Source organism: Sander lucioperca, chromosome 17 (genome assembly GCF_008315115.2).
Source record: "Sander lucioperca isolate FBNREF2018 chromosome 17, SLUC_FBN_1.2, whole genome shotgun sequence".
Classification (NCBI taxonomy): domain Eukaryota; kingdom Metazoa; phylum Chordata; class Actinopteri; order Perciformes; family Percidae; genus Sander; species Sander lucioperca.
In genome coordinates, this window is record NC_050189.1 from 1,173,665 (window position 1) to 1,196,778 (window position 23,114).

Consider the following 23,114-nt stretch of genomic DNA (forward strand, 5'->3'; position numbering starts at 1 on the left):
CGGAGACAGGTCCTTTGTCTGAAGCAGTTAGAAGGTCGTTAGTAATTTTCACCAGTGCCATCTCTGTGCTACGATGCATTCTAAATCCTGACTGAAAGTCCTCAAATAAACTATTGCTATGTAGAAAGTCACATAACTGATTAGCGACTACCTTCATAAGGATCTTGGAGAGAAAGGGAAGGTTAGATATAGGTCTATAGTTGGCTAAGACCTCAGGATCGAGGCTGGGTTTTTTCAGAAGAGGTTTTATCACAGACTGCGGTACATAACCTGTTAATAAAGACATATTGATCATATCTAGTAATTAAGTTTTAACCACGGGTAACGCTTCTTTAAGTAGCCTTGTTGGGATGGGGTCTAAGAGACAGGTAGATGGCTTAGCTGAAGAGACCTTTAACATTAATTGTTGAAGGTCTATAGGATAAAAGCAGTCTAAGTATATGTCAGGTCTTGTCATTCTTTCTAACGGTCCTGCGTTTAAAGGTGAACCGTTAGAAGTTGAGGGCAAAAGGTGATCAATTGATCTAATTGTTATAATTTTATCATTAAAGAAGCTCATGAAGTCGTCACTACTCTGAGCTATAGGAATAGATGGCTTAATAGAGCTGTGACTCTCTGTCAGCCTGGTTACAGTGCTGAAAAGAAACCTTGGGTTGTTCTTATTTTCTTCTATTAGTGATGAGTAATAGTCTGATCTGGCATTTTTGAAGGCCTTCCTATATATTCACCTATCGGTGAGGGTTGGAATGTACAGTAGATGGACTGGTAAATGGAAAGCTCTGCTGTCCGACTCAACTCCTTCTTCATCACAACGGTCTGGTACAACACCCCAGTAACTGCTGCCGCTGCACCAATGCACCTGTCCACCTCACGCTCCATTCTACCCTCACTCGTACCCCGAAATACTTGAACTTCTTCACTTTGGGCAGCAACTCCGTCCCAACCCAGAGGAAGCAATCCACAGTTTTCCAGCAGAGAAGCATGGCCTCTCATCCTGAGCGCTTCACACTCAAATGCAAACCACCGTGCTGAAAGTCCCAGTCTGAAGCCAAAGAACCACATTGTCTGCAAAGAGCAGAGAAGCAGTTGTGAGAGTTGACTGTGTTAAAGCAGTTTTTCTCCTTATCTTGGCTACACTGCTCACTATTAAGCCAAGAAACTTGCAACTCATTGTACAAACTTAGAATTATTCAAGAAGCAATTAAAATGTGAGAAAATAATTATTGTGGCCAGAGTCCACTCATTCCACCAAACCAGGTGATCAAGAGTCTGTTGGGTGTGCTATAGAAAAAAAAAAAGATTTAGTATTTTGTAAGTAAATCCCTAAGTACTGTGTGTACTAAGCAGCATTCTAAGGCCTTCTCTGAAGTCTAACCTCTGTTTTATATGCTTCTATGTTGATGTTTAGACTCCAGGCTTCTCCCTGGCTCTGGGCTTGGTTGTTCAAGGCCTGTCTGTGTCCGGCCATGGCAAAGCAGAGGACATCCATCCTCGTCTGCTGGCTGCTTGGATAAAGATCTTATTGGCTGAGGTACTACGTTTCCCTATTTACAGCTGCATTAGATACTGTATTTCTACATCATGTACTAGCTTGTCAGTCTGAATCAGAGTTGGGTCATTAAAGGTGGAGTCTGTGATTCTCAACAGCCAAACAAACACACCTGTCCTGCCAGTGCTCCTACAGAAGGTTAGCATGCGTAAGATTTACCCTCCGTCTCGCTCCCACTGCCTTTCTCTCCATCCACCATGGCCTGTCCCTGTCCTGTGCAGGAGTTAGTTTCCCGTTTACAGAGCCAGCTGTGGATGAACACCAGCACACACACAGAACGAACAGCTAGCAGATTGTGAGGACATATTTGCTGAATTTGACAAGAAGTGTATAAGATTAGAATCGCTGACTCCACCTTTATTGAAAGCCCCCCAGACATATATTTTAACAACAGCCTGTGATGAGTAAATGAGTGCTCTGTACAGAAACAGCTAGACTCACAAACTAAAACCCCTTTTCTGTCTTATCGCTTTAAGACATCTGAAACCAGCCAGGTGTTTGAAGTTTACATTTCACTTGCACACAGAAAGAACCTGTTACTTATTAAATATATTTAATGACGTTCAAGCTTTAATTGTCATGATACCATCAACTGTAACGTGTCTGTTTCCAGACTGTTGAACGTTCAGTAGAGGAGTTGTCTTTGTGTTTCAGGGTTGTCCCACTATGCAGCGGCTGGCGGCCGTCAACGGCCTGGTAGCTCTAGTAGGATCTGAGAGTTACCTCATCCAGGTAATGAATCCACTCTGATCTGCTGGGATCAGTTTGACATGTTTTGTCTGTCAGGGTGACTGGGCTGGGTGAGGCAGGCAGTGCATAATGTGAGCGGTGAATCCTGACCTATGAACAAGCTACAGGGGCTGAGAGAATTTAGCAGAACTTTTTGCAACTTTGCCTATAGTTGATAGTGTACAGATATACAGGAAACATGGGGATAGAGATAGAGAGAGAGAGAGAGAGAGAGAGAAGACATGCAGCAAAGTGTGTGAGGATGTTTCAGTGATGTGCCTTCACCATTGGGCTACCAGGGGACATTTCTTACTCATTTATTCTAAATCATCATATGTTTGAGACAGCCTGGGAACATGAGTGGATTACAGAGACATAAACCGTGCTGCAAAAGGGTCTGCTGTTAATAAAAGGTGCCAATTCATTTAGTCAGCAATGGCTTGCCTATTTCAGTCTTTTGTCCTTTAAGGAATGATGTACTTTTTTAGCTGAGAATCAGGGCTATGAGGGTCACAAATTGATTCAAATGTCGAAATGTTTCTATTTCTTATATCTTTTGCTCTAATGAGGCCATGAATGTTTCCTGTAAGAGTCATTGAGTTTGTTGTCCTGTGCTACAGCAAAGCAGAGAGCTGGAGCTTTCCTCCCAGCAGCAGAGCCGGCTGAACGAGGTCATTCGAGCCATCACACAGGTATGGAGACACATTTTATTCTTTCTAATTTTTCATTGGTGAAAATGTGACCCTCTCAGTACTATTATTAATAAATACTACAAGATGTCTCAGGTAATGTCAGGTCCTTCATGTCTTCTTTGTCACCTGTAGTGATGTATTGTCACTGTTGCAGTGTTTGAAAATGACTGTACTGTTAATATCGCCACCTGTTTCCATTATTCACTAGGCAGGTTTCCATGACATATTCCTTCTTGCACTGAAGACACTGTATAATGTAATGCTGATTTACATTTGCAGAGCACATTTGAGGCTATTTAACTATATTTGTGTTGTTAGTTGTGATTACACTGAGCTGTCCTCTCCTCTGGCTGTATGTTGGCTTGTTTTGGCTCTCTTGTGCAGATCATATCATTCTCAGGAGCCATTGGTCTGCAGTCCAACAGTGCTTGTTTGGTTGGTCATCTGCATCTGGCCCATATGTCCACCAGTCACAGTCACACAGCAGGTAGGCCGGCAGCAGATGGAGGAAACACTCAGTCACAGGGAACCTCCATGTTATCTTGATTGACTGTAGTGATTATAGGAGCTGTTTGGTGTGACACGTCTCTCTCTCCGTGTCCTCCCGTCATCTTCTCAGTTCCTCAGGATTTCAGTTACCTCTCAGAGAAAAGTCTCATCAGATCCATCATTGACTTCCTCACAGAGGCAGGAAAAAAAGGTTTGTTGACACATCTAATAACGTTCCTTTCAGCAACATACCACAAATGTAAACATAGGATATGAAATATATTTATACAAACTGCCTGCATATGCTAGAATTTCACTTGCACTCTTACTTTTGGGACTGTCCTGTCTTTCCTGTGGACCCAGGTCCAGAGTTTGCCCATCCAGCTATGGTTAAGACTGCTCTTACTCCCCTGGCGTCAGTTGGAGCCAGTTTCCAGTACCCGCCCATCAACTGGAGCGCCGTGCTGTCTCCTCTGATGAGGCTCAGCTTCGGTAAGAGCTCTCACCTTTGTCTCTTTGTACCTTAGGGCTAGCAGAATCAACGCACCAAGCTTAGCATCTTTTTTCTCTAACAGGAGAGGATGTGCAGCATCAGTGTGTGGTGCTGGCAGCGTGTCAGGCTCAGTCTTCTCAGAGCGCCGGCCTCTTTCTGGGCTCCTGGCTCTCACCCCCCCTTGTGCACAGTCTCAGTGTAAGTTCCTCTTGAGAAGGGTTTGGTGTTGTTTTGAGTATTGAGCAAAATGTGTCCACAGCATGGGGTTTCAAAAAGTGTCAAATACCGACCGTAAGGATCAGCCCAGCACAGACAGGATTTTCAGGTGCAGGGTGCACAACAAGTAACATAAATGAAATATATTATAGATGCCAAAGATATGTTTGAGGTGATTCACTGTATCTCCATTACAAAGTTTGTCTCCCAGAGAACACTGATTGATTTCAGCTGTAAAATGTACCTTAAGTACATATTTGATCGCAATTCTTTTATCATAGTTGCAAACTTGCCATATTGACTGACAGCTACTGGACCCTTGTGCTCTGTCTAGATCCAAAGAGTTTTTTTATTTGGGGGCGAGGGTGGGGCGTGACACAGACACTGGTGACAGGTACAGATATTAGTCAGCACCAAAGGAATTGAGGTTTAATACCTAGCCCTGCTTGTAAAACAGTCTGATGACTTTGGAGAGTTTGTTTGTGCTCCAGTCCCAGACTCGGGCTCAGCTGTATGAGAGTCTGGGCCTGTGGATGAAGCATGTTGCTGAGGACAAGCTGCAGGTCCACATGGAGAGTCTGGGCCTGCAGCACTTCCAGGAGGAGCTCCGCCCCCAGCGTCTGTCCCTGTGCCGCTCCCTGCTGCAGGGCCTGGCTCAGGCCATGGCTCTCCCAAACCCCCCCAACAGCTGCTGGACCATCCTCTGCTCCAGCTCGGAGAAGATCTTCTCCCTGATGCCCAACCACATCCAGGTACAACGCTGAAATGACACACACATCCAGAAACTACTTACAGACATCACACTTCAATTCATTTCCATTATTCAACTGACATTTGAGCTAGTGTTACTCTATATCCATCAGCTGACGCTTCAACTATTTACAGTGGGCTCACTTCAACTCCCAGCACTTCAACTTTCAAAGATGACAGTTGAACTAATATTTTAACTCCTCACATTTTTTTTCTCTTACACTTCAAGTGATAACTGCCTGCTCCAGGCTCTACACAGTAAATGACGCATCATCTTTGCTCTTCAAATACTTACTTTTCTAATTTCTACAGTTTGTTTGCTTCAACTGACATTTCAGCTGCTGTCGCTGTTTACATACCAACTGACACTTTAAAGGAGAATTCCAGCCAATTTTTACCTGAATCTTGATCGCTATATATCTCCGAGTACTGTCGATAGGAAAAAAAATACGAGCAAAATTGGTGCTAGCAAACTGGAGTTGCTGCAGCTACGTCCAGAGCTCCCAGTTAGCTAAAATGCCAGTTGTCGGGGCAGCTTATAGAGTGCCTTTGTGCCTCTTAACAGACACAAATGCAAGTAAAATGTCTGTCCAACATAAACAGGGCCCTTACGTGACAACAAGATGCGTTTTCAACTCAGACAATGTGAAAAAAACGTTTAAATTCAAAGTTTGTACTGTCACCTACCGGCGTTGGTGAGTTAGCTGGGCTAACAGGCCTGACCGGCATCCTTGCTTCTCCTTTCTCTCCCGTCGCCGCCTTTGTCGCCTGCCGCTGCCGACAACAATCCACGGAGCACCGGTGGTCTGGCTGTGTCCTCCAGAGGACAGGTCATGCCTTCGCAACGAAAACTTGAAGTTTATTTCCCCTTCAAAAGGTTAAAAATCGGCCGGAATTCTCCTCTCGTCACGTTACTTACAATGCTCACACTTCACCTGCCTCTGGTACTTCCCCTTCAACTGACATTTCAACTATTTTTACCTCATACACTACAACTGACACTTCGCATCTTTTAGCTTCTACAGTTCATTTTCTTCTTTTCGATAGACAGTTCATGTACTTCAACTGACATTTCAGCTGCTGTCACTGTTTACGTACCAACTTACACTTCAGCTACTTACAGAGCTCACACTTCAACTATCTGGCACTTCAGCTTCTCCTGCTTTCATCTCCTACGCCTCGACTGCTACCGGCCTCTACACACTAACTGAAACTAATTCATATTTACTCTTCAACTCAGAGTTCAGACACCTATTTCTTGCCAACAAGACATTAACTGACTAATTACAGCTGCTTTTACTCTTCATTTGTCAATTTAACAATGTTGAGTGTTTACATACCAACTTGAGACTTAAACAACTGCTTTTAGCTCCTACACTTCCACACTTGTTTAAAAAAATAGTACTGTGTCAGCTGTAATTGTACCAGATGATTCACCAACTTATCCTCCTGTTTCTTCTGCTGATGATAAATTCATTTAATTTAGGATAATGAAGTCGATTTGTATGTGGGAATCGCCAAGTGTCTGTCAGAGATGTCGGATGCAGAGATTGAGCGAATCACACGAGTCACAGAGGTACAGTATGATGTGACAAAGAGCCAATAAGTACTAAGTGTTTAAAAAAAGCAAAGCATTTATGTCATATGCTACTGAGTGTATTTTGGCCCTTCTTTCTGGAGCAGTTTCTGTGGTTTGTTCCATGCTAGAGTTGCCACCTGCAGTGCTTTCTGACCGATTTCTGAGATTGATAGATTCTGTTGTAAACATAATCCTTACCAAAAAAACTTTGCTTTGACCTGTTTTGGAACATATTGTAATGATTATTCTTTCAGAGAAGATGGATATCAGTCTCATGTCTGTGTTAAGTACAAAGCTAGAGTCAGTACGTGGTTAGCCTAGCTTAGCATAACGACTGGAGGCAGGGGGAAACGGCTGGCGTGGCTATGTCCAAAGTTCAAAGATACAGCTTCCAAAGCTCACTGCTGCTAACACATTCTGCCTGCCACACTGTCTTTATTTATACCACCATTGGGGAGTGGCAAAGTCAAACAAAAAATTTAACTATACGTATAGTGGTTTATAAAACTCCAGATGAATAAATACGGCTGAGCAATGTGTAAATGAAAGTGTAGCAGAATATACTCTGTACTTAATGCTGTTCAGGTTCACATGGAGAAGACCTGCTTCGTCCTGGCTTACCTGACCTCCCAAGGCAGAGTTCCCCTGCTGGGCCTCAATGATGTCATCGCCGGGGTGCTCCGTGGTTGGCCGAGCCGCAGAGTTGGCTGGCTCCTCCTGCAGACTTTTTACCAGTGTCGCCTGGCCACCAATCCCAATACAGGTGAGGCCAGAAACAAGTCCATGTTTGGAGCTGAAGAGCTTCTCTTGCTGCATTCACATCATGTAGGAAAAGTGGCGACTCAAAGCTGAAAATCTTTAAAGTTGCAAATAAATACTATACGAAACAATATTATCGGTAAGTTTAAACAATGGCTTTTTGTGATGTGTGAAATTTCACTTGTGATGGTTATAATGTTTGATTCATCAGCAAGACAACACATAGTATGCCATAGTATTTTTCTCTGCATGCAATACATGTGTGTCATAGTTCCACAGTATGTTACTAATGTCCACCTCTGACATGGTTTGTTCTGTGCTATAGGCGTTTTGAAACGAATGGAGTGGCTCCTGGAGCTGATGGGACACATCCGAAATGTTGCATATGGTGCAACCCCGGTCACATGTGGAGACACCAAACCGGTATGTTTCTGAGCCAGGCTGCACACTGCCCAGCTGTCAGTGGGCTGTTGAGCATGTAGGGGAGAGGGTTGGAATACAGCTCCACTCCACTTACATAACAGGTTTTACATGTTGGAAATATTCAAAAGTAACTTAACATCAAATGGTCTGGTGAAAATTCAAATGGTGTCATCTTTTGTTAAAGGACAATTCATGCTTATTTTCATAGCTTTTATCACGTATGATAAATACTGGTAAGTGGGAACACTAGCAGTCAGACAATCAGACAGATTGTAAATGTTATTATCACATGAACCATGACCAGCTCTATGAAAATAAGTAATAATCAACATGAATTCATATCTAAAGTCCCACTTGTATGTCCATCTTTAGTGTTTGTGCAGGATTTATTTAAAATTCTGCTGAAGATCCCAGAGTTTCCAAATACACCAAGTACTCTATGTCAGGCTGAATTTGGGAGAATGGGGCATATTGAATATTAGCATTCTCCATATTAATACAGCATAGTGCAATATTGGTGGCTTCAATCCAAGGTATTGTTTTTAACAGAGGTAGACATGGCAGATCCAATAGTTTTAAACTTCAACAGAGTACCCGCCTTCAAAGGAAGTTAACACTTGTCAATGGAGAGTGGCCAGACTCTCTGTACAAATGAAATGTATGAGAGTCTGGTAGGATCAGGCTATGACGGAGCATCTCCAGAAGAAAAATATAACATTATAGTTCTCAAGTTGTGTTTCTAAATAGTACCAATAAATATTTGGACATTCCAGCCCCCCAGTATCACATGAAAGACACAGCAGAGATAAGCAGATTCGAGGACACTTCTTATTCCATATACATTTCCTGAAGAGTGCTGTGAGTTTCTTAAACATTCCTGTGGGTGGAGCGAGGGGGATATTTTAAAATAAATACATGAATTTAGGCAATATATTCATTTATATTTTTACCCTCCATATCATAGATAAGGGCATCCACCCTTCTATAGATTAATGTACTCAGTTAATTATTACTTCATAGTTTGTTGGTGCTATAGTTTCTAAATGAGGTGTTATTTTAATGCCCAAATATGTATAATAAGATGAGATCTTGAAAGTAAACAAGCATTGGTCCGTATATTGTCTTTTATTTCCGTTAAGCAGCATTAGTGATGATTTTGAATCATTTACTTGTTTATCCGGAGATAGAACAGGCCAGTTAGATCTAACAGTGTTGGTATGGATGTGTTTAATTGTCCTTGGGGGCAACCTCTTGTAATATTGAAGGTAGGGTTGCACGATATTAACAAAATGTGATATTGCGATATCGATTATGAATATTACGATATCTATATTAACTTCAATATTTTGAAATGTGTGAAATTACAAAAGTTATGGGAAAACACATCAAAATAGATTCATAACATATAAAACAAGTTTTCTTACAACACAAGGTTTATTTCAACAACATGAATAAATAAATAATGACCATGTCTACAGAACAGGACATATTTTACTGGTTGTACAGTATAAAATATATAAATAAAGAGAACAGGACATGTTTTACTGGTTGTACAGTATAAAATATATAAATAAAGAGAAAAGGACTTCTCTGATTCGTTCCTATTTCTTCACTTACACTGTCACTCTGTCGAAATATGCACACACGTGGTACGCTACATAGGGTTTGTCACGTAGTGGACCTACCTGGCCAATGAGACATGATCATTATAGCGTTTCAAGCGGGCTCTAAATCGAAACCAACTAACAAACACAGCCAACGGACGGGACGCAGCGCTCCACAAAATAAACAAAATATTGCATACTTATCGTGACACTTTCGATATAATATTGCGCAACGTGATATCACGATAACGATATTGAGTCGATATATCATGCACCCCTAATTGAAGGGCTCAGACACCACTTCATTGTCAGAACCTCAGCTATAGGGTTGAGATGTAATACTTTGATCCAATTAAGGAAAGTATTTCCAAAACCAAATGTAGCTATAACGTCAAAGTTAAAGTCCACTCAAACCTATCGAAGGCCTCTGCATCGAGCGAGAGGAGAGCCGTGTCTTCTTCTTCTTTTTGGTGGTACAGTACATTGAGAATGCCCTAATGTTACTCTTTTACTCACAGATTTGTTTTCTCTGGTGCCGAAATGTTTCGCAGTGTAAAAAAACAAAATACTTGTTTAATTTTGAGTTAGAATGCGTTGTAACTCGCGTTACTGTGATTGTAACGGGTATAATATTACCCAAATTGTATTAGTAATGCGTTATATTACTGCATTACAGCAAAAAGCAATACATTACTGGAATTAGTTAATCCCAACACTGCTCAGGAGAATCATTATTTTAGAGCTACAGTAGTAGACTTGCAATATTATAGTATATATATAATATTTAGCACTGTATAGAAATAGTAATAATTTTATATAAAGATATTTTGGTTGCTAAATTGAATTAGGTTGCTTAATAATCTGTCATAATGTTGTTTTAGGCTCCCAAAATTTGTTTTTGTTTTCTGAAACTCTATTTAAGTAACTCTTTGACCACCCTGGAGACTTTTTGCTCTGTGTTTCTGCTACAAATGTCTGAGTGTGCAGTAGGTCCTGGGAAATTCTTCAAACCTGGTCAAACTCTACACATAGTATTTTATATCCTGACTTGTTAAGCTCAACATAGATTTCCTTTCTTTTTCTGCAGGCCACAGACTTCCTGTTTCAGGTTTTTGCTGCTGCTGTAGTTTCCTGGGGTGACCACTTCATGCCCCGCCTCCTTGGCATTAGGGCCCAGTGGTTCCCATGGCAACCCGACTCCAAGCCCCAGACTCTGCATCACAGTCTGTATGGTGAAGAGTCATTGACTGACCATGCCCTGCCTCAGTGCATGCTGGGAATGTCCCACAGCCTGGCTCAGCTGCTGGACAAAGAGCCTTGGAGCAGCCAGGCACACAAGGTGGGTGGGTCTCATTCAAATACACTGAAGGTATGGCTCAACAAGATGATGACACTGTGTGTGTGTGTGTGTGTGTGTGTGTGTGTGTGTGTGTGTGTGTGTCTCAGTTCATAGACTGGCTCTTCAGCATCACAGAGGGTCCTGAACAGAATCTGTCAGCCGCAACCATCAGCACAGCCAAAGGTAAAACACGGCAACACAGTATTAAAATGTGAAGCGCTGCTGAAATGTTGAGCCACAGAAACAGTAATGTTGATGATACAAGACACTCTGGGGCCCCCCCTCAGACAAAATCTACTGTTGATTCAATGACACAGTATGAACCTGAATGTAATGAACACTTTCAAGTGTTTGAAAGAAGAGTCAACAGGGAGGAAACACTGATGCTGATTTTTATGGAATTGCAACATAATAAGAAACACAAAAACATCAGTATTGGCAGTAGCTAGCAGAAACCTGTGCAGGCGGACTCTAAAACACACAGGCTGTCTTTGCATTCACATCCCTGGTACAGTGCCACACTTACAGCAGAAAATACAGCCTGCTAGAAAAACGGTTATGGTATCTGTTGCTAATGTCCCCCTTCATGACCGCTGTGTAGGACTCACCTGTTTGAATCATACTCAGGCTGAGAGTTCTGCATATGTAAGGGCGTTCTACTGTGAGTGACAGGTGGCTGCCGTCCCAGGAGGTAAACACAGACTGTGGGCTTAATTAGTGGGCATTAGTAACAGTTCAGGACAAGGAAAGGGGTACTGCATGGAAGACGGCGAGATGCTTCCAAATCCAAACCCCACAAAATGATATAAAATCCAGATGAAGTTCTGTGAGAAGTTGATGAGGCAAAAGCTACTTAAAGCTACATTGTGTAAGAATTTCTCCCATCTAGCGGTGAAATTGTATATTACAACCAACTGAATATTACTTTCTAGCCCCTCCCATTCCGATCGCGTTTTAACTCCTACGGTGGCCGAACCCGAAATTAGCTCTTAGTATCTCCATCGTTTACACGCAGCTGTTCTAGCCACTCCAATATTAACTTTGGTCTTGTTGCTTTGCCTGTCGCGTTGTCGTTTTAATTCTTTTTCACTTCCCTGGCGAGTAATCTCCCCCTGGCATTCGTCACAGTGGTGCCTAGCCTTAACCCTTACCCTAACCTTAGGGTTAGGGTAAGGGTTAGAATTAAGGGTTAAGGGTTAGAATTAGGTTATGGTTAGCCATAACCTAATTCTAACCCTACAACCAAGTCTTAACCCTCAAACAGCCCTTTAAAGTTGTGGGGTCCAGCATTTTGGCCCCACAAAGCTGTCCGGACCCCACAAGTATACTGTATTCCCAGTTTTTGGACTCCACAAATATAGTTAAACACACACACACACACACAGCTTGCTTTATAGTTGGATACATTAACAAGAGCAAACAACATTCTTGGCAGAAATTAAACCTCCTTGTTTGATTATAAAGTGGATTTGTTCCGAGTGGTTTATGTAATGGTGTTGTTTCAGCGGCCCTGTTGGCCCTCAAGTCCTCCGCTGAGTTCAAGAAGAAAGCTGTGTGGACCCGAGCATACGGATGGTAGCCCAGAGGAGCCATGACAGACTGTTGCCATGTCAACACAACCAGGTTCTTCACAAAAACACGGCTGGAGCTTAAACACCCTAAGACGGCATCTGTCCAGCCTCTGCCTGCTGGATGCAGAGATATCTCTGAACATATGAGACTCACTGCAGCAACATGGAAAACCTGTACGTTTAGGATGTTAAACAGAAACGGCAGTGCCTGCTCTACTTCAATCACATATGAAGACGTCATGAGGAATGTGCTCTGTCAAAACAATATATGACCATTAAAAGTTCATCAAATACAGGAAATAATTAAGGATGTGGAATTAGATTTTTTGGCTCTTGAGTTCAATATCTTCTATTAAATATAGATTGTAATGGTCACACATCTATATAACATCAAACTCACTGAATTTAAAAAGTAACAGTCCCTGTTGTCTTTTAAAAAAAAAAAAAAACTTAAACCATCCAAACATTCAGTCTGAAGGTGTCATTTCTTTTTCATCTTCTTGTTCCATTTCTCCAGGTGGTGCTGTCTCTCCTTCAGCAGTTGCCAGACTGTTACAGAGGCCCCTAAAAAGACAACACTACTGTTAGAAAGTCAGAAAGAAGCAAAACAGTGTGTGCACTGTTGGTTGTCTATAGTCATTTTGTATTCATGGCACAAATGCACAAAACAGCTGCAACCATGGCCATTACAGAATACTCCTGAATGTCCTTGGTTAGTCTGTAGAGGCAAACTTTTCCTGCTACAGATTTCCCACTGTGGTAAGAAAGAACAGGGGAGACACTTTGTTTCTCTCACTATGACTCTAGAGCAGGGGTGGCGAACCTGTGGCTCTTGAACCGTATGCGGCTCTTTGCCTGCTCCTTTGAGGCTCTTACTGTGTGGCTGGGGGCTGTGTTATTGGTGGATTTATTTTTATTTATTTTTTTAACTTTTTGAAACATTTCAGATAAGTACAAAAAAAATGGAATGCACTTGCCAATACATTTGCCAATTATTTTAAAATAAAAAATAATGCAGCAGAGTTTTGAGGACAAATTCTGCAACCCGAGGGAAAAAAAGCTGCCACAGATCACCTTTCTCATTAACCCTTTCACTGCTGAATGATTGTTTGAAAGCCCCTCTAGTGACAAACGAGTGAAAGAGTCGCTTCGAGTGGCACAACCGAGTTCTAGCAAGACCTGAAAAGGATTGTGGACAACAAAGACTGTCAGATTTCCCACTGAGTCAATCTAAGTAAGAAAAAAAAAACTATGAAAACTGCTATGTATTATGATCATCAGATCTGGAAGGCACTGTTGCTGTTGTAGTGTGGACGTGCATGTGTTGTGTGGCTTTTTGCTATGGTGCAGGTTTTTTTGTGGCTCTTTATGCTGAACTGGTTGGCCACCCCTGCTCTAGAGTCACTACTCACTCTGAAGATAATCACCATCACTCTCTCACTCACTCAACCACGCACGCGCGCACACACACACACACACACACACACACACACACACACATACATACGCACACATATGCCGGCCCTGCTATTCTCTTAAAGAGATCTGCGTGGAGCCTCCACAGGACCATATATCCGCCTTAAAGCTGCACCTAACTGTTTACCAAGAGATAGTTCTCCCCCTAAAACCTCACATAATCTGTAATTTTTACATCAGTTATTCAAGTACTGTGATATGATATGATAAAGGTTTTGGAAAAAAAGAATGGGTGGGTTAATATTTTCCTTTGTTTAGAATCAAGTAGAGCTCCTCTTTCATTTTTAAAACAATACATATGATAGCACTGCGTTGGAAAAACAGCCCCATCATTTATCTCAACGGGGCCGCAGACGTTTTTTTTGCAGAAACCTACAGGGTCACTGGGCAAAAATCATTCATGGTAGATTACCTTTTTTCCTACAGTTTATCTGGCAATCATTGTGACAGAAGTTAGAATAACTGCCACAGTGAAAACATCTAGAACTATAAAATCTTTCCGCATAGTATTATAAACCACAGTAGAGTGTTTTGGTGTTGGGTTAGGCTTCAAACTCTTGGGTCTAAAATGCTACATCCCTGGACATATTTTAAAAAATCCTGAAACACCACCTGTTCACCACAGCCTACAACCTCCTTTAGTATAGCCACTGTAATTCTGTAAAGTGTCCTTGGGTTTCATGAAAGGCGCTATATAAATAAAAGTTATTATTATTGTTATTATTATCAACGCTGACTAACTCATCTTACCCAGAGCCAGAACAGGCAGGTAGAGCATTAGGATGACGGGAAGGTAAACGTGTGCTGGCACTGTTGAATTCAAAGGGGATGAGTTTGGTGCTGTTGGCTCAACATAAGGCAGGGCCTGGTATATGGTGACACCTGAGGAAGAAACGGAACACATACATAGAAGATGCTCAACTGTTCCTGTACAGTTTTAAACACAGTATGTTACTTTTAGCTATTTATTTCTACCATTTAGTCATTACCTTTAGCTAGATATTTCTACCAGTGCGTGTGCGTGCGTGCGTGCGTGCGTGCGTGCGTGCGTGTGTGTGTGTGTGTGTGTGTGTGTGTGTGTGTGTGTGTGTGTGTGTGTGTGTGTGTGTGTGTGTGTGTGTGTGTGTGTGTGTGTGTGTGTGTGTGTGTCTGCGTCTGCGTATGCATGCGTGCGTGCGTGCGTTTCCTCCAGAAAATGACGGAGGAGATGGTCAGCTTTCTCTGGAATTATGCTTTGAGCAAGGTCGGTCTGTGTGTGTGCGTGTGTGTGTGTGTGTGTGTGTGTAAGTGTGTGTAAGTGTGTAATGTACTTTTCTCACACACTTCCTGACATTTTATTATCGGCTCGGCTTTGCCAACTCGTTTCCTGTATGCTGGCACTACTTCCCTCATACAGCAGTTTGAGTGTGTGACACAAGCAGCTCATACTGTTCAGCGTGTGTCAGGTCAGCGACAGTATAACTGCCTGTTGATCCGTAATGTAGCAAGATGCCATTTCGTATGTTTCTGTAAAACTGCCAGTCTCACAACTTGATATTAAAACTGATAAATGATTTAGTCACCTTCAGTGGCCACTGACAGGATGTATAAGGGGATCCAGAGTGTGTAGCGAGTCCACAGCATGGTGGTGGAGGGGGTATCCAAAACACACAGCAGCTCATGTGGGTACCTGTCACCAAACAGTACACAGCAGAATGTAAAGCCATTATGGCACTGACAGGTGACTGGATCAGAAACAGATTAGACTATCCAGGTGTACTTCAACTGGGAAATTAGTCTAAAGCCATTCCAAGAGGCATGGCTGGACTACCAACGTAGCTAAATGGGCGATAAAAACCTCAAACACTCGGCTTTCATTAATTGGATCAATTGTAAATTTGGTTGGTTGTTGCATTGCAAGGGAGGATATCAGGTGTGATGTCGATAAAATGTTGTGGTCAGACAGAGAGGAGTTTGGATGACCCTTGAGGTTGATACATGTGCATTTTTTTCTTGCACATCTTGTACAACAGTTCCTGATATGGATGGTTGGTGTGTACACACAATGAGAAAGTATAGTGTGTGCCATGGCTGACATCAATACTATTCAGCTGCCTAAATATACAATGTTAGCAACTGGACAATATTACAGAGTGGGTAACTATCACACTTTCAGAGTAGGCCTACACTGTCATTTGACAAGATGTCTTTGCATTTTGACTGTCTTGGTCTAAGCAATGATAAATGAATCTTCTTCTTCTTGATGACAATGATTTATTCATTGATAGATTTATTTACATTTGAAACAGGAGTTAATTCTTTTGATTGAGTAATTAACCTTTTGCAGGTCACATAGAGTGATGTGCTGAATGTACCACGTGGTGTGAGGATTGTACTTTGAGTTTTTTAAATTGTAAGTTTGTTTCAGTAAATGTGCCAAAGCGATTGAGGAAAAAACTGTACGACCTTACTTACTGTTTATGTTGGGGATATTCCAAAATAATTGTGTGTGGGTGGGGTCGATAGAGACTCAATAGGTTAGTCCAGCTGTGCCTAGAGGCTACATATGGATGATTTTGGTGGCACAATAAAATACTAATATAATCCTGTGGGTGGCATGAATATTCACAGAAAACATCACTGAGAACTACCTACAGGTAATTATCCAGATATCTTGCTTTGGACCAAACTATTTGACAGACCCCCCAACTGACTTTCATCATTATCCTAAGGCACCATTGGCAGTGGGGCAAAAACATGTAAAGAATATTTGTGAAGTAAAACATCTGACAGAATGCTGCTGGTGCCCTTGCATTTGAGTAAGACCTGAAATGTACCACAAAAACACAAAAAGGATGGACAAAGTCAAGAGACAAGCCGTACCGTAGGAGGTCCAGAATGTTCCACAAGAAGAACTGTGCACACACCACTGGTTTACTCTGGATCTCCTCCAGCATGATGACCATGGTCAGCAGGAGGTTCTTCTCCATAACCTGAAAAACATATAGCATGCACAATCCACCAACCGCTGCAAATGGATAAGAACTCAGCATTTTATAGCATGCACATGATTATTAAGTAGTGTGATACACACTTGGACGAAGCGAGGCAGGAGTCTGGCTTTCTCAATCCCATCTGCGATATGGAAAAGCTCCAGGATGGAGAGCAGCTGGCACAGACTCATCACAAAGCCAACAGAGTAAAATGTGTCTGCTAAGGCATCTGCAAAGTCAAAAATCCAATTTAACATAGTAACATATGCCATTTGGTGGAGGTTTAGCTTATTCCTGCTCTCTTGAGTTAAAACCAATTATTATTTAAAGAGCTGCTCTTTCAGAATGACCTCAGAAAGCTTAAAATGCAGATCCATATTGCACATTATTGCATCTTTTCTTTTTTTTAATAAACCTTACCTTGACCAAATGTGAGAAACCTGGCCATAGTATTAGCCAGTATCCATGTGTGTCCACAGAACTGGAACAGATTATACGAGAAAATGTAGGTGAGCCTGAAGCTGAGCCTGTAAGAGAAGAAATTGGCATTTGATATTGGCCTTTCACACTGTAGACATCTTACCTTACACAGGTCTAACCAGTTATTATCCCTGGCTTCCTGGCACAGCTAACTGGCACACTTACAGTGAATGGAGCAGAGCCAGCGTTCATGTTATTAGTGACACCTCTGCTGTTCCTATGACAGATCTAAATGTTTACTGTAGAACTGCACTTTGATAGTAATATTCTCATCAATCACATACGCGGAGTTTGCGGGGGGGCAGGGGGAGCACTGCCCCCCTGGCGGCTGAAGCGGGTAATTGCATTGTTTCATGGCATGACCAGATATTTTATAAATATTTTAAATAACACAAAACAACTAAATTGTGGTAGGTAATACATCTGATTTCATATAGGCTAGGCCTACTGCTTTAGTAAAAAATAATAAATTTTTTCAGGGCTCTGGCTCTCACCTGAGACCTGTCAACACATATGCAGGACGCAAAAAACTAAAATTACTGTTGCACTAGTCTGGACATCTTACCGTGCCAACGTTGTAATAAAGGTTTCCTAAATGCCATGTATATAAATTTGCTGTCAACTTCCTAATTGATTGCGTGTTTTGTGTAGATTTTGACTTTTATACGTTTTTATTCCACATTGTTTAAACGGCGAAGTGGATCTCCTGATCGCTGTGGATTACTTTTTTTTTCGTGTCATTGGATTACGGCAAAATACGGATCTTTTTTCTTAACGTGTCTTAACCTTTTATGGTGGGACTGCGCTTGGTTTCTGCGTTTGGAGATCATCTCAACAGACTGGAGGTCCAACACTGATTGTTCACTGTTACATTTTAGTTGAATTTAAGTGTCGGGGAAGTTTGCCACCGTCTGTCTATTGCATTCCAAGACAGCCGTGCTGTGATTGGATTTCATAAGGGCGAGTTGTTAAATTGTTACAATGTAATTTAAAATCTTCTTTAAAAATAAACATATGTTTATTTAGCATGTTTGTTTTGTCCATATGTGCTCGTGCTGTGTTCCCCAAGTGGTAGGCCAGGTCTCAGCTTTTACAATGAGTTGGTTTTTTTTTTTGCCCCCCCTGGCTCGAATGTCAAACTCCGCTTATGATCAATCATCTACTTTGAGTAAATTGAATTACATGGAAACAGATGGAAAGTACATTTGCTCAAGTACTGTAATTAAGTATAACTTTGAGGTACTTTCACTAAGCATTTCCGATTTGTTAGATTTTTTACTTACCATATTTCTGAGGAAATTGACTTTTTAATGAAATTACATTGATCTTATAGCTAGTTATAGTTAGTTAGTATATAGTTACTTATAGTTAGTTAGGCTGAAGGAAGTCTGTATAGAAAACGTTTTATTTCCGGGATTGCTCCAGTGCTGCTGGAAATTCCACCGGATGTCCCTCATTTAGGCCTTTTTCTTTGTGTTGGAGTTCTAAACTCTGGTGGATTTATGGTTAACTGCTCCTCAGATATCTGCAGGGTAAATCCAGACAGCTAGCTAGACTATCTGTCCAATCTGAGTTTTCTGTTGCACGACTAAAACTACTTTTGAAAGTACACGTTCCACCAAAACATGTTCTTTCCCGAGACTATTTTGCAGAGGCACCGTGGCTTCGTCTGGCGCTTGGCACTGCCCAAGACAATTGTGATTTCATATTATACAGTCTATGTACCCACCTGAGCGCCCATGAAACCTTCATAAGGACTATTAAACGCTTTAAACCCCCTCGGAACCCATGATGGAGAAAGAAGTTTAATGGAAAATGAACAAAATGAACCTAGGGGTTAATTACATTTGTGTACCGAGTCGACCGTTCTCTGGGATATATTTTCATGCTAATCGAATGTTACCAGTTTAATCGCAAACCGCTAATTAGCTTATAATGCTAGTCGTCGGGGCACGGCTAAAGTAAAAAAAAAAATCGCTATTTGTATACCACTAACAAGGCACAAAATAGCACCACACTTCCACGGTAGCAGACAGTTTATTAAAAAGATAGATTATAAAGACAGTACCGTCAAAGCCCGTCTATGGAAAGCCGTTCCACTCCCTATTCAGCCCCATTGTACCTACTTTGGTTGCAGTTCCACCAGAGTTCCACTGTGGGTGATCACGGTCCAGTGCAAAATGAATGGGACCCTATGGAGCTAGACGGCTAAATTTGTCTCTTTCGCCTGATTGTCGTTGAGAAATCTCAGATTTGATTGTAGTTTTTGCAAGTTCAACATGGATTATAGGTCGAAAGTTGAATGAACGAGTACTTATGCCCTTTCGATTTGTTACAGGTTGAGTCGTTGTTGCCCGTAACACGCTAGCATTCTGCTAATGAATGCTGATTGGTCAGTGAAGGACTGATTACGATCGGAGATCCCGCTTGACGGCATCCGAAGCAGAACCAGAATGTCAGAGTGAATATTTCGGCGTGGTCTTTAAAACATTAGCAAACCTCTTTCTAGCATGTGTATTAACAGGGAGAGCCTGACCTGTCAGCTGTGTTGTCGATGCCTCGAGAGGAAAAAGGAAGCGACTCAGAGCTTGCCGTAAAGCTGTACCTCTGGCCATATATGTGTGTGACGTCATTGACATTTTAAAAGGCTTTTTAGAATAAAAAAGCCACTTTAAAAAAATCTAACACCCAGCAGTGTGTATTTTCTTAGCCTCCCCTTTCGAATGCAACATTCAAATTACTAGACAAAAAATTATATCCTGAGAAAAGTGGATTTTGAGGGGTATAGCTCCATAGAGTCCCATTCATTCTGCACTGGCCTGTGAGCGCCCCCTATATGGAACTCTGGTGGAACTGCAACCAGTTCAGAAACCGGAAGTAAGGAGAGAGTGGAACTTCTTCCCTTATTAGAAATTCTTTGGTACCATTCATGTATACAGGCGGGCACCATCTTGGGAAAGCAGTCACGACCAGTCGAACGACGAACGCCGTGCTTGAGCTATGTTACTGATTACTGGTTGCACGGCGTTCGTCATTCGACTGGTCGTGACTGCTTTCAAATAGCGATTTCTTTTTACTTTAGCCGTGCCCCGACAACTAGTGTTATAAGCTAATTAGCGGTTTGCGATGAAACTGGTCACATTCAATTAGCATGAAAACAGTACACATGTAATTAACCCTATAGGTTCATTTTGCGCCAGATTTGTCCTTTAACTATATAGCTTAATTAATCCTTCATTTGGGTGGAATATCGCTGGAATCAAATTAAAATTTTGCATTCAAGGTGTTACGTAAGGAGCATGAATGAAAAAACAGTCTGGCCTGTTTGTATTTCTTTAAACCAATCCCAACCGTCCTGGGCAGAGCTAAGCCCCGGCCGCAGTGACAGAGCCCTTGTTAAACAGATAGCATCCGTTGAGCCAGACTTATCTACAGTATACTATATATACTATATATAATTCAGACAGAGTAAACTAATATGCCTTCGTAGCACAGGACGTCAGCACAAATAAATGTGATGCACAAAACTATATTTAAAGATATATGTCATATTTCTGCATGTCTAAAAAACGACTATACCTATGTTATATGTTTTGTTGAGTTGTGTACTCCAATTATCCCAAATGTAAATCATACAATGTCACAAAAAGAATTATACTCAGTAACCGTAATACAAAATTGTAATAAAAAAAAGTCTGCCAAACAGGCTCATTTTTTCATTGATTACATGCCACTTTGCAACACAGTAATACAGCAGAGACCTGATTTATTCCTTGATTTATTAATCGATCCAGACGACTACAATGTGCTACGTTGACAAGTGGCTGATGCTAATGTTTGGTGGCTAAACTGTACCAACAACAACATTCAACACGCTCATAAAGTTATTTGTAGTGTGATTGTTTTGACCAGTGTTAACAGCGCAACTTGACCATCCATCTTCACAACGTCATCAAAGTCTGTGTTTACATCCATCGTTTCGATTGAGAGACAGCTAGCGGCAGAAAATTACATATTATACGTTTCAAGTAAACAGTCCTGTCTGTCACCCTGGGTAGTTTTAAAACTCAGTGCATATCTTTTATAAGCTTATCTCATCTGTCAGATACATTATAACTCTAAGCCTACTAGCTGTAAATGCTTGGAAAGATGACAGTGAATGAAGCTTTGTATATGATTTGCCTGTGATTTCTTAACGCGCACTGTAAATACAGAACATTCCTTCCCCAGCGAAAACTCAGACACTGCTGTCAAACGTTTCATTTTACTCACTTACATTCTCTTTCTGAAGTCTCCTTCTGTTGCCGGTACTGTAAGAGGGGCTGCTCATAATCCCTGTTTGAGTTGGAAGAGAATCATTTTGTTCCGGTGATGGCAGCGGTTTCCTCCCAGTAAACAGAGACAACAGAGATCCGCCTCTTACTTCATTCTTCTTCACAACTGAGCAGAACATTGCTGCAATATCTGTGTTTTGTAGTGCTTCCTCTGGCTGATTGTTACAGTTACAGCGAGTGGGAAGTGCACATTCCACTTGTGAGTCTGACGTCGGATATAGTCCCAGCCCCTAAAAAACCCCCACTGTGCTTACTGTGTGGCTCAGGAGAGAGAACAGAGAAGGATAACAATGAGCCACACTCACAGTTCATGTCAAGAATGTTAGGACTATCAGCAGGAGCAACTCACACCACCACCAAACATAACCAACACACACACTACATACTGTACATACCAGAGATGGGAAGTAACGAAGTACAAATACTTCGTTACTGTACTCAAGTAGATTTTTCAGATAGTTTTACTTTACTATATTTTTTTGTGGCGACTTTTTACTTTTACTCCTTACATTTTAACATGAATATCTGTACTTTCTACTCCTTACATTTTACAAAATTGGCTCGTTACTTTTAGTTTTGTACAAGAGGTCGTCATTTTGGAGAATAGCGCAGACACGCGCCTCACCGCGAGCGGGCGCGCGCGCCACACGGAGCAAAAAGATAAAGAGACTAGCTGTCCGGAGGATAATCAGTTGAGATCGTGTGTGTGCGTCCTTAAGAACTGTAAGTCGTATAACTTATGTTGTCAGTTCATTTAAGCCTGTTGTTGTATTGGTCTATAGTTCTTGCAAATTTAAAGTAAGTTAGCTAGTGATTTTCTGTACTCAAGTAGAAGTACAGATACTTGTGTTAAAAAATACTCTGGTAAAAGTAGAAGTACTGATTTAACTTATTTACTCAAGTAAAAGTAACAAAGTACAGGCTTGGAAATGTACTTAAAGTATAAAAGTAAAAGTAGCTTTGCGAATGGCAACCATTTTTTATGCAAAGCTACCTGGACCACACAAATGTTACTAGAGTGCAAGCTGAGAAACTTCAGTGGACATGGAAAAAAGGCTCTTTATATGCCATTGCCTACATTTTCAATGGATGTCTGCCAATATGCCTAAAACATCACATATATGATTATTGTGACAGAGACTGGTACTTCAGGTTAATAAGATTCTGAGTAGCAAGATATGAATTCAGTTGTGATTCTGTGAGAATTCACAGATCCAGTTTCTCTTTTTTAATCTTTCCCTTAACATTTACAGGAATCTACATGTATGTGTGTGTGCTCAAATATGGCTTCTGGAAAGAAAATAAAGGATAAAATATGAATTACTAAACAGACATTAATTAAGAAGTTCCCCATACTTTAAGAGTTGCGCAGCACATTGGCCAGGAGTCATTCTTGATGTCTACTATCTCAAACATCTCTCTCAGATAAGGCCAAGGATGTCTTGCTGCTTGTCTGCCAATTTCTTCTTTTTCAATCATATCGCCATCCATACTACTACTATGTGGTAACGTTACCACCATCTTAAGCCGCAATGATTTGCCGTGAATGAATGCAGAATGCCGCCGAATCTGTCGAGTCGTCTTGTAGTGGTGTGTCAAGTGCAACGTACAGTATATTCCCATCCAATTAGATTGAATGTGGTATTGATGACGCGAAAA

General features: G+C 41.4%; 2 protein-coding genes across 3 annotated transcripts in view; one reads left to right on the forward strand and one right to left on the reverse strand.

The window, feature by feature from the left end:
* Nucleotides 1-12,493, forward strand: part of focad (focadhesin) — a 91,465-nt gene extending 78,972 nt beyond the window's left edge. The window contains exons 31-44 of the mRNA XM_031299779.2: nucleotides 1,409-1,531; nucleotides 2,204-2,281; nucleotides 2,899-2,970; nucleotides 3,355-3,457; nucleotides 3,590-3,670; nucleotides 3,823-3,951; nucleotides 4,035-4,150; nucleotides 4,660-4,920; nucleotides 6,405-6,494; nucleotides 7,083-7,260; nucleotides 7,582-7,679; nucleotides 10,371-10,622; nucleotides 10,730-10,805; nucleotides 12,128-12,493. Of these exons, the coding sequence (XP_031155639.1) occupies nucleotides 1,409-1,531; nucleotides 2,204-2,281; nucleotides 2,899-2,970; nucleotides 3,355-3,457; nucleotides 3,590-3,670; nucleotides 3,823-3,951; nucleotides 4,035-4,150; nucleotides 4,660-4,920; nucleotides 6,405-6,494; nucleotides 7,083-7,260; nucleotides 7,582-7,679; nucleotides 10,371-10,622; nucleotides 10,730-10,805; nucleotides 12,128-12,201 (1,731 nt within the window). The 3' untranslated portion in view covers nucleotides 12,202-12,493. The remainder of the gene's footprint in view (nucleotides 1-1,408; nucleotides 1,532-2,203; nucleotides 2,282-2,898; nucleotides 2,971-3,354; nucleotides 3,458-3,589; nucleotides 3,671-3,822; nucleotides 3,952-4,034; nucleotides 4,151-4,659; nucleotides 4,921-6,404; nucleotides 6,495-7,082; nucleotides 7,261-7,581; nucleotides 7,680-10,370; nucleotides 10,623-10,729; nucleotides 10,806-12,127) is intronic.
* Nucleotides 11,999-21,657, reverse strand: hacd4 (3-hydroxyacyl-CoA dehydratase 4). Of its 2 annotated transcripts, none has more exons than XM_031299783.2 (7): nucleotides 21,398-21,657; nucleotides 17,062-17,168; nucleotides 16,743-16,870; nucleotides 16,532-16,641; nucleotides 15,232-15,338; nucleotides 14,420-14,551; nucleotides 11,999-12,757 (listed from the first exon to the last, which is right to left on the reverse strand). In XM_031299783.2, coding segments are annotated over exons 1-7 (669 nt in total). In that variant the 5' UTR covers nucleotides 21,400-21,657; the 3' UTR covers nucleotides 11,999-12,674. The 2 variants fall into 2 exon arrangements, with proteins under 2 accessions (XP_031155643.1, XP_031155644.1); XM_031299784.2 differs by having other exon boundaries at nucleotides 21,394-21,657.
* Between the last annotated feature and the right edge of the window lie 1,457 nt (nucleotides 21,658-23,114).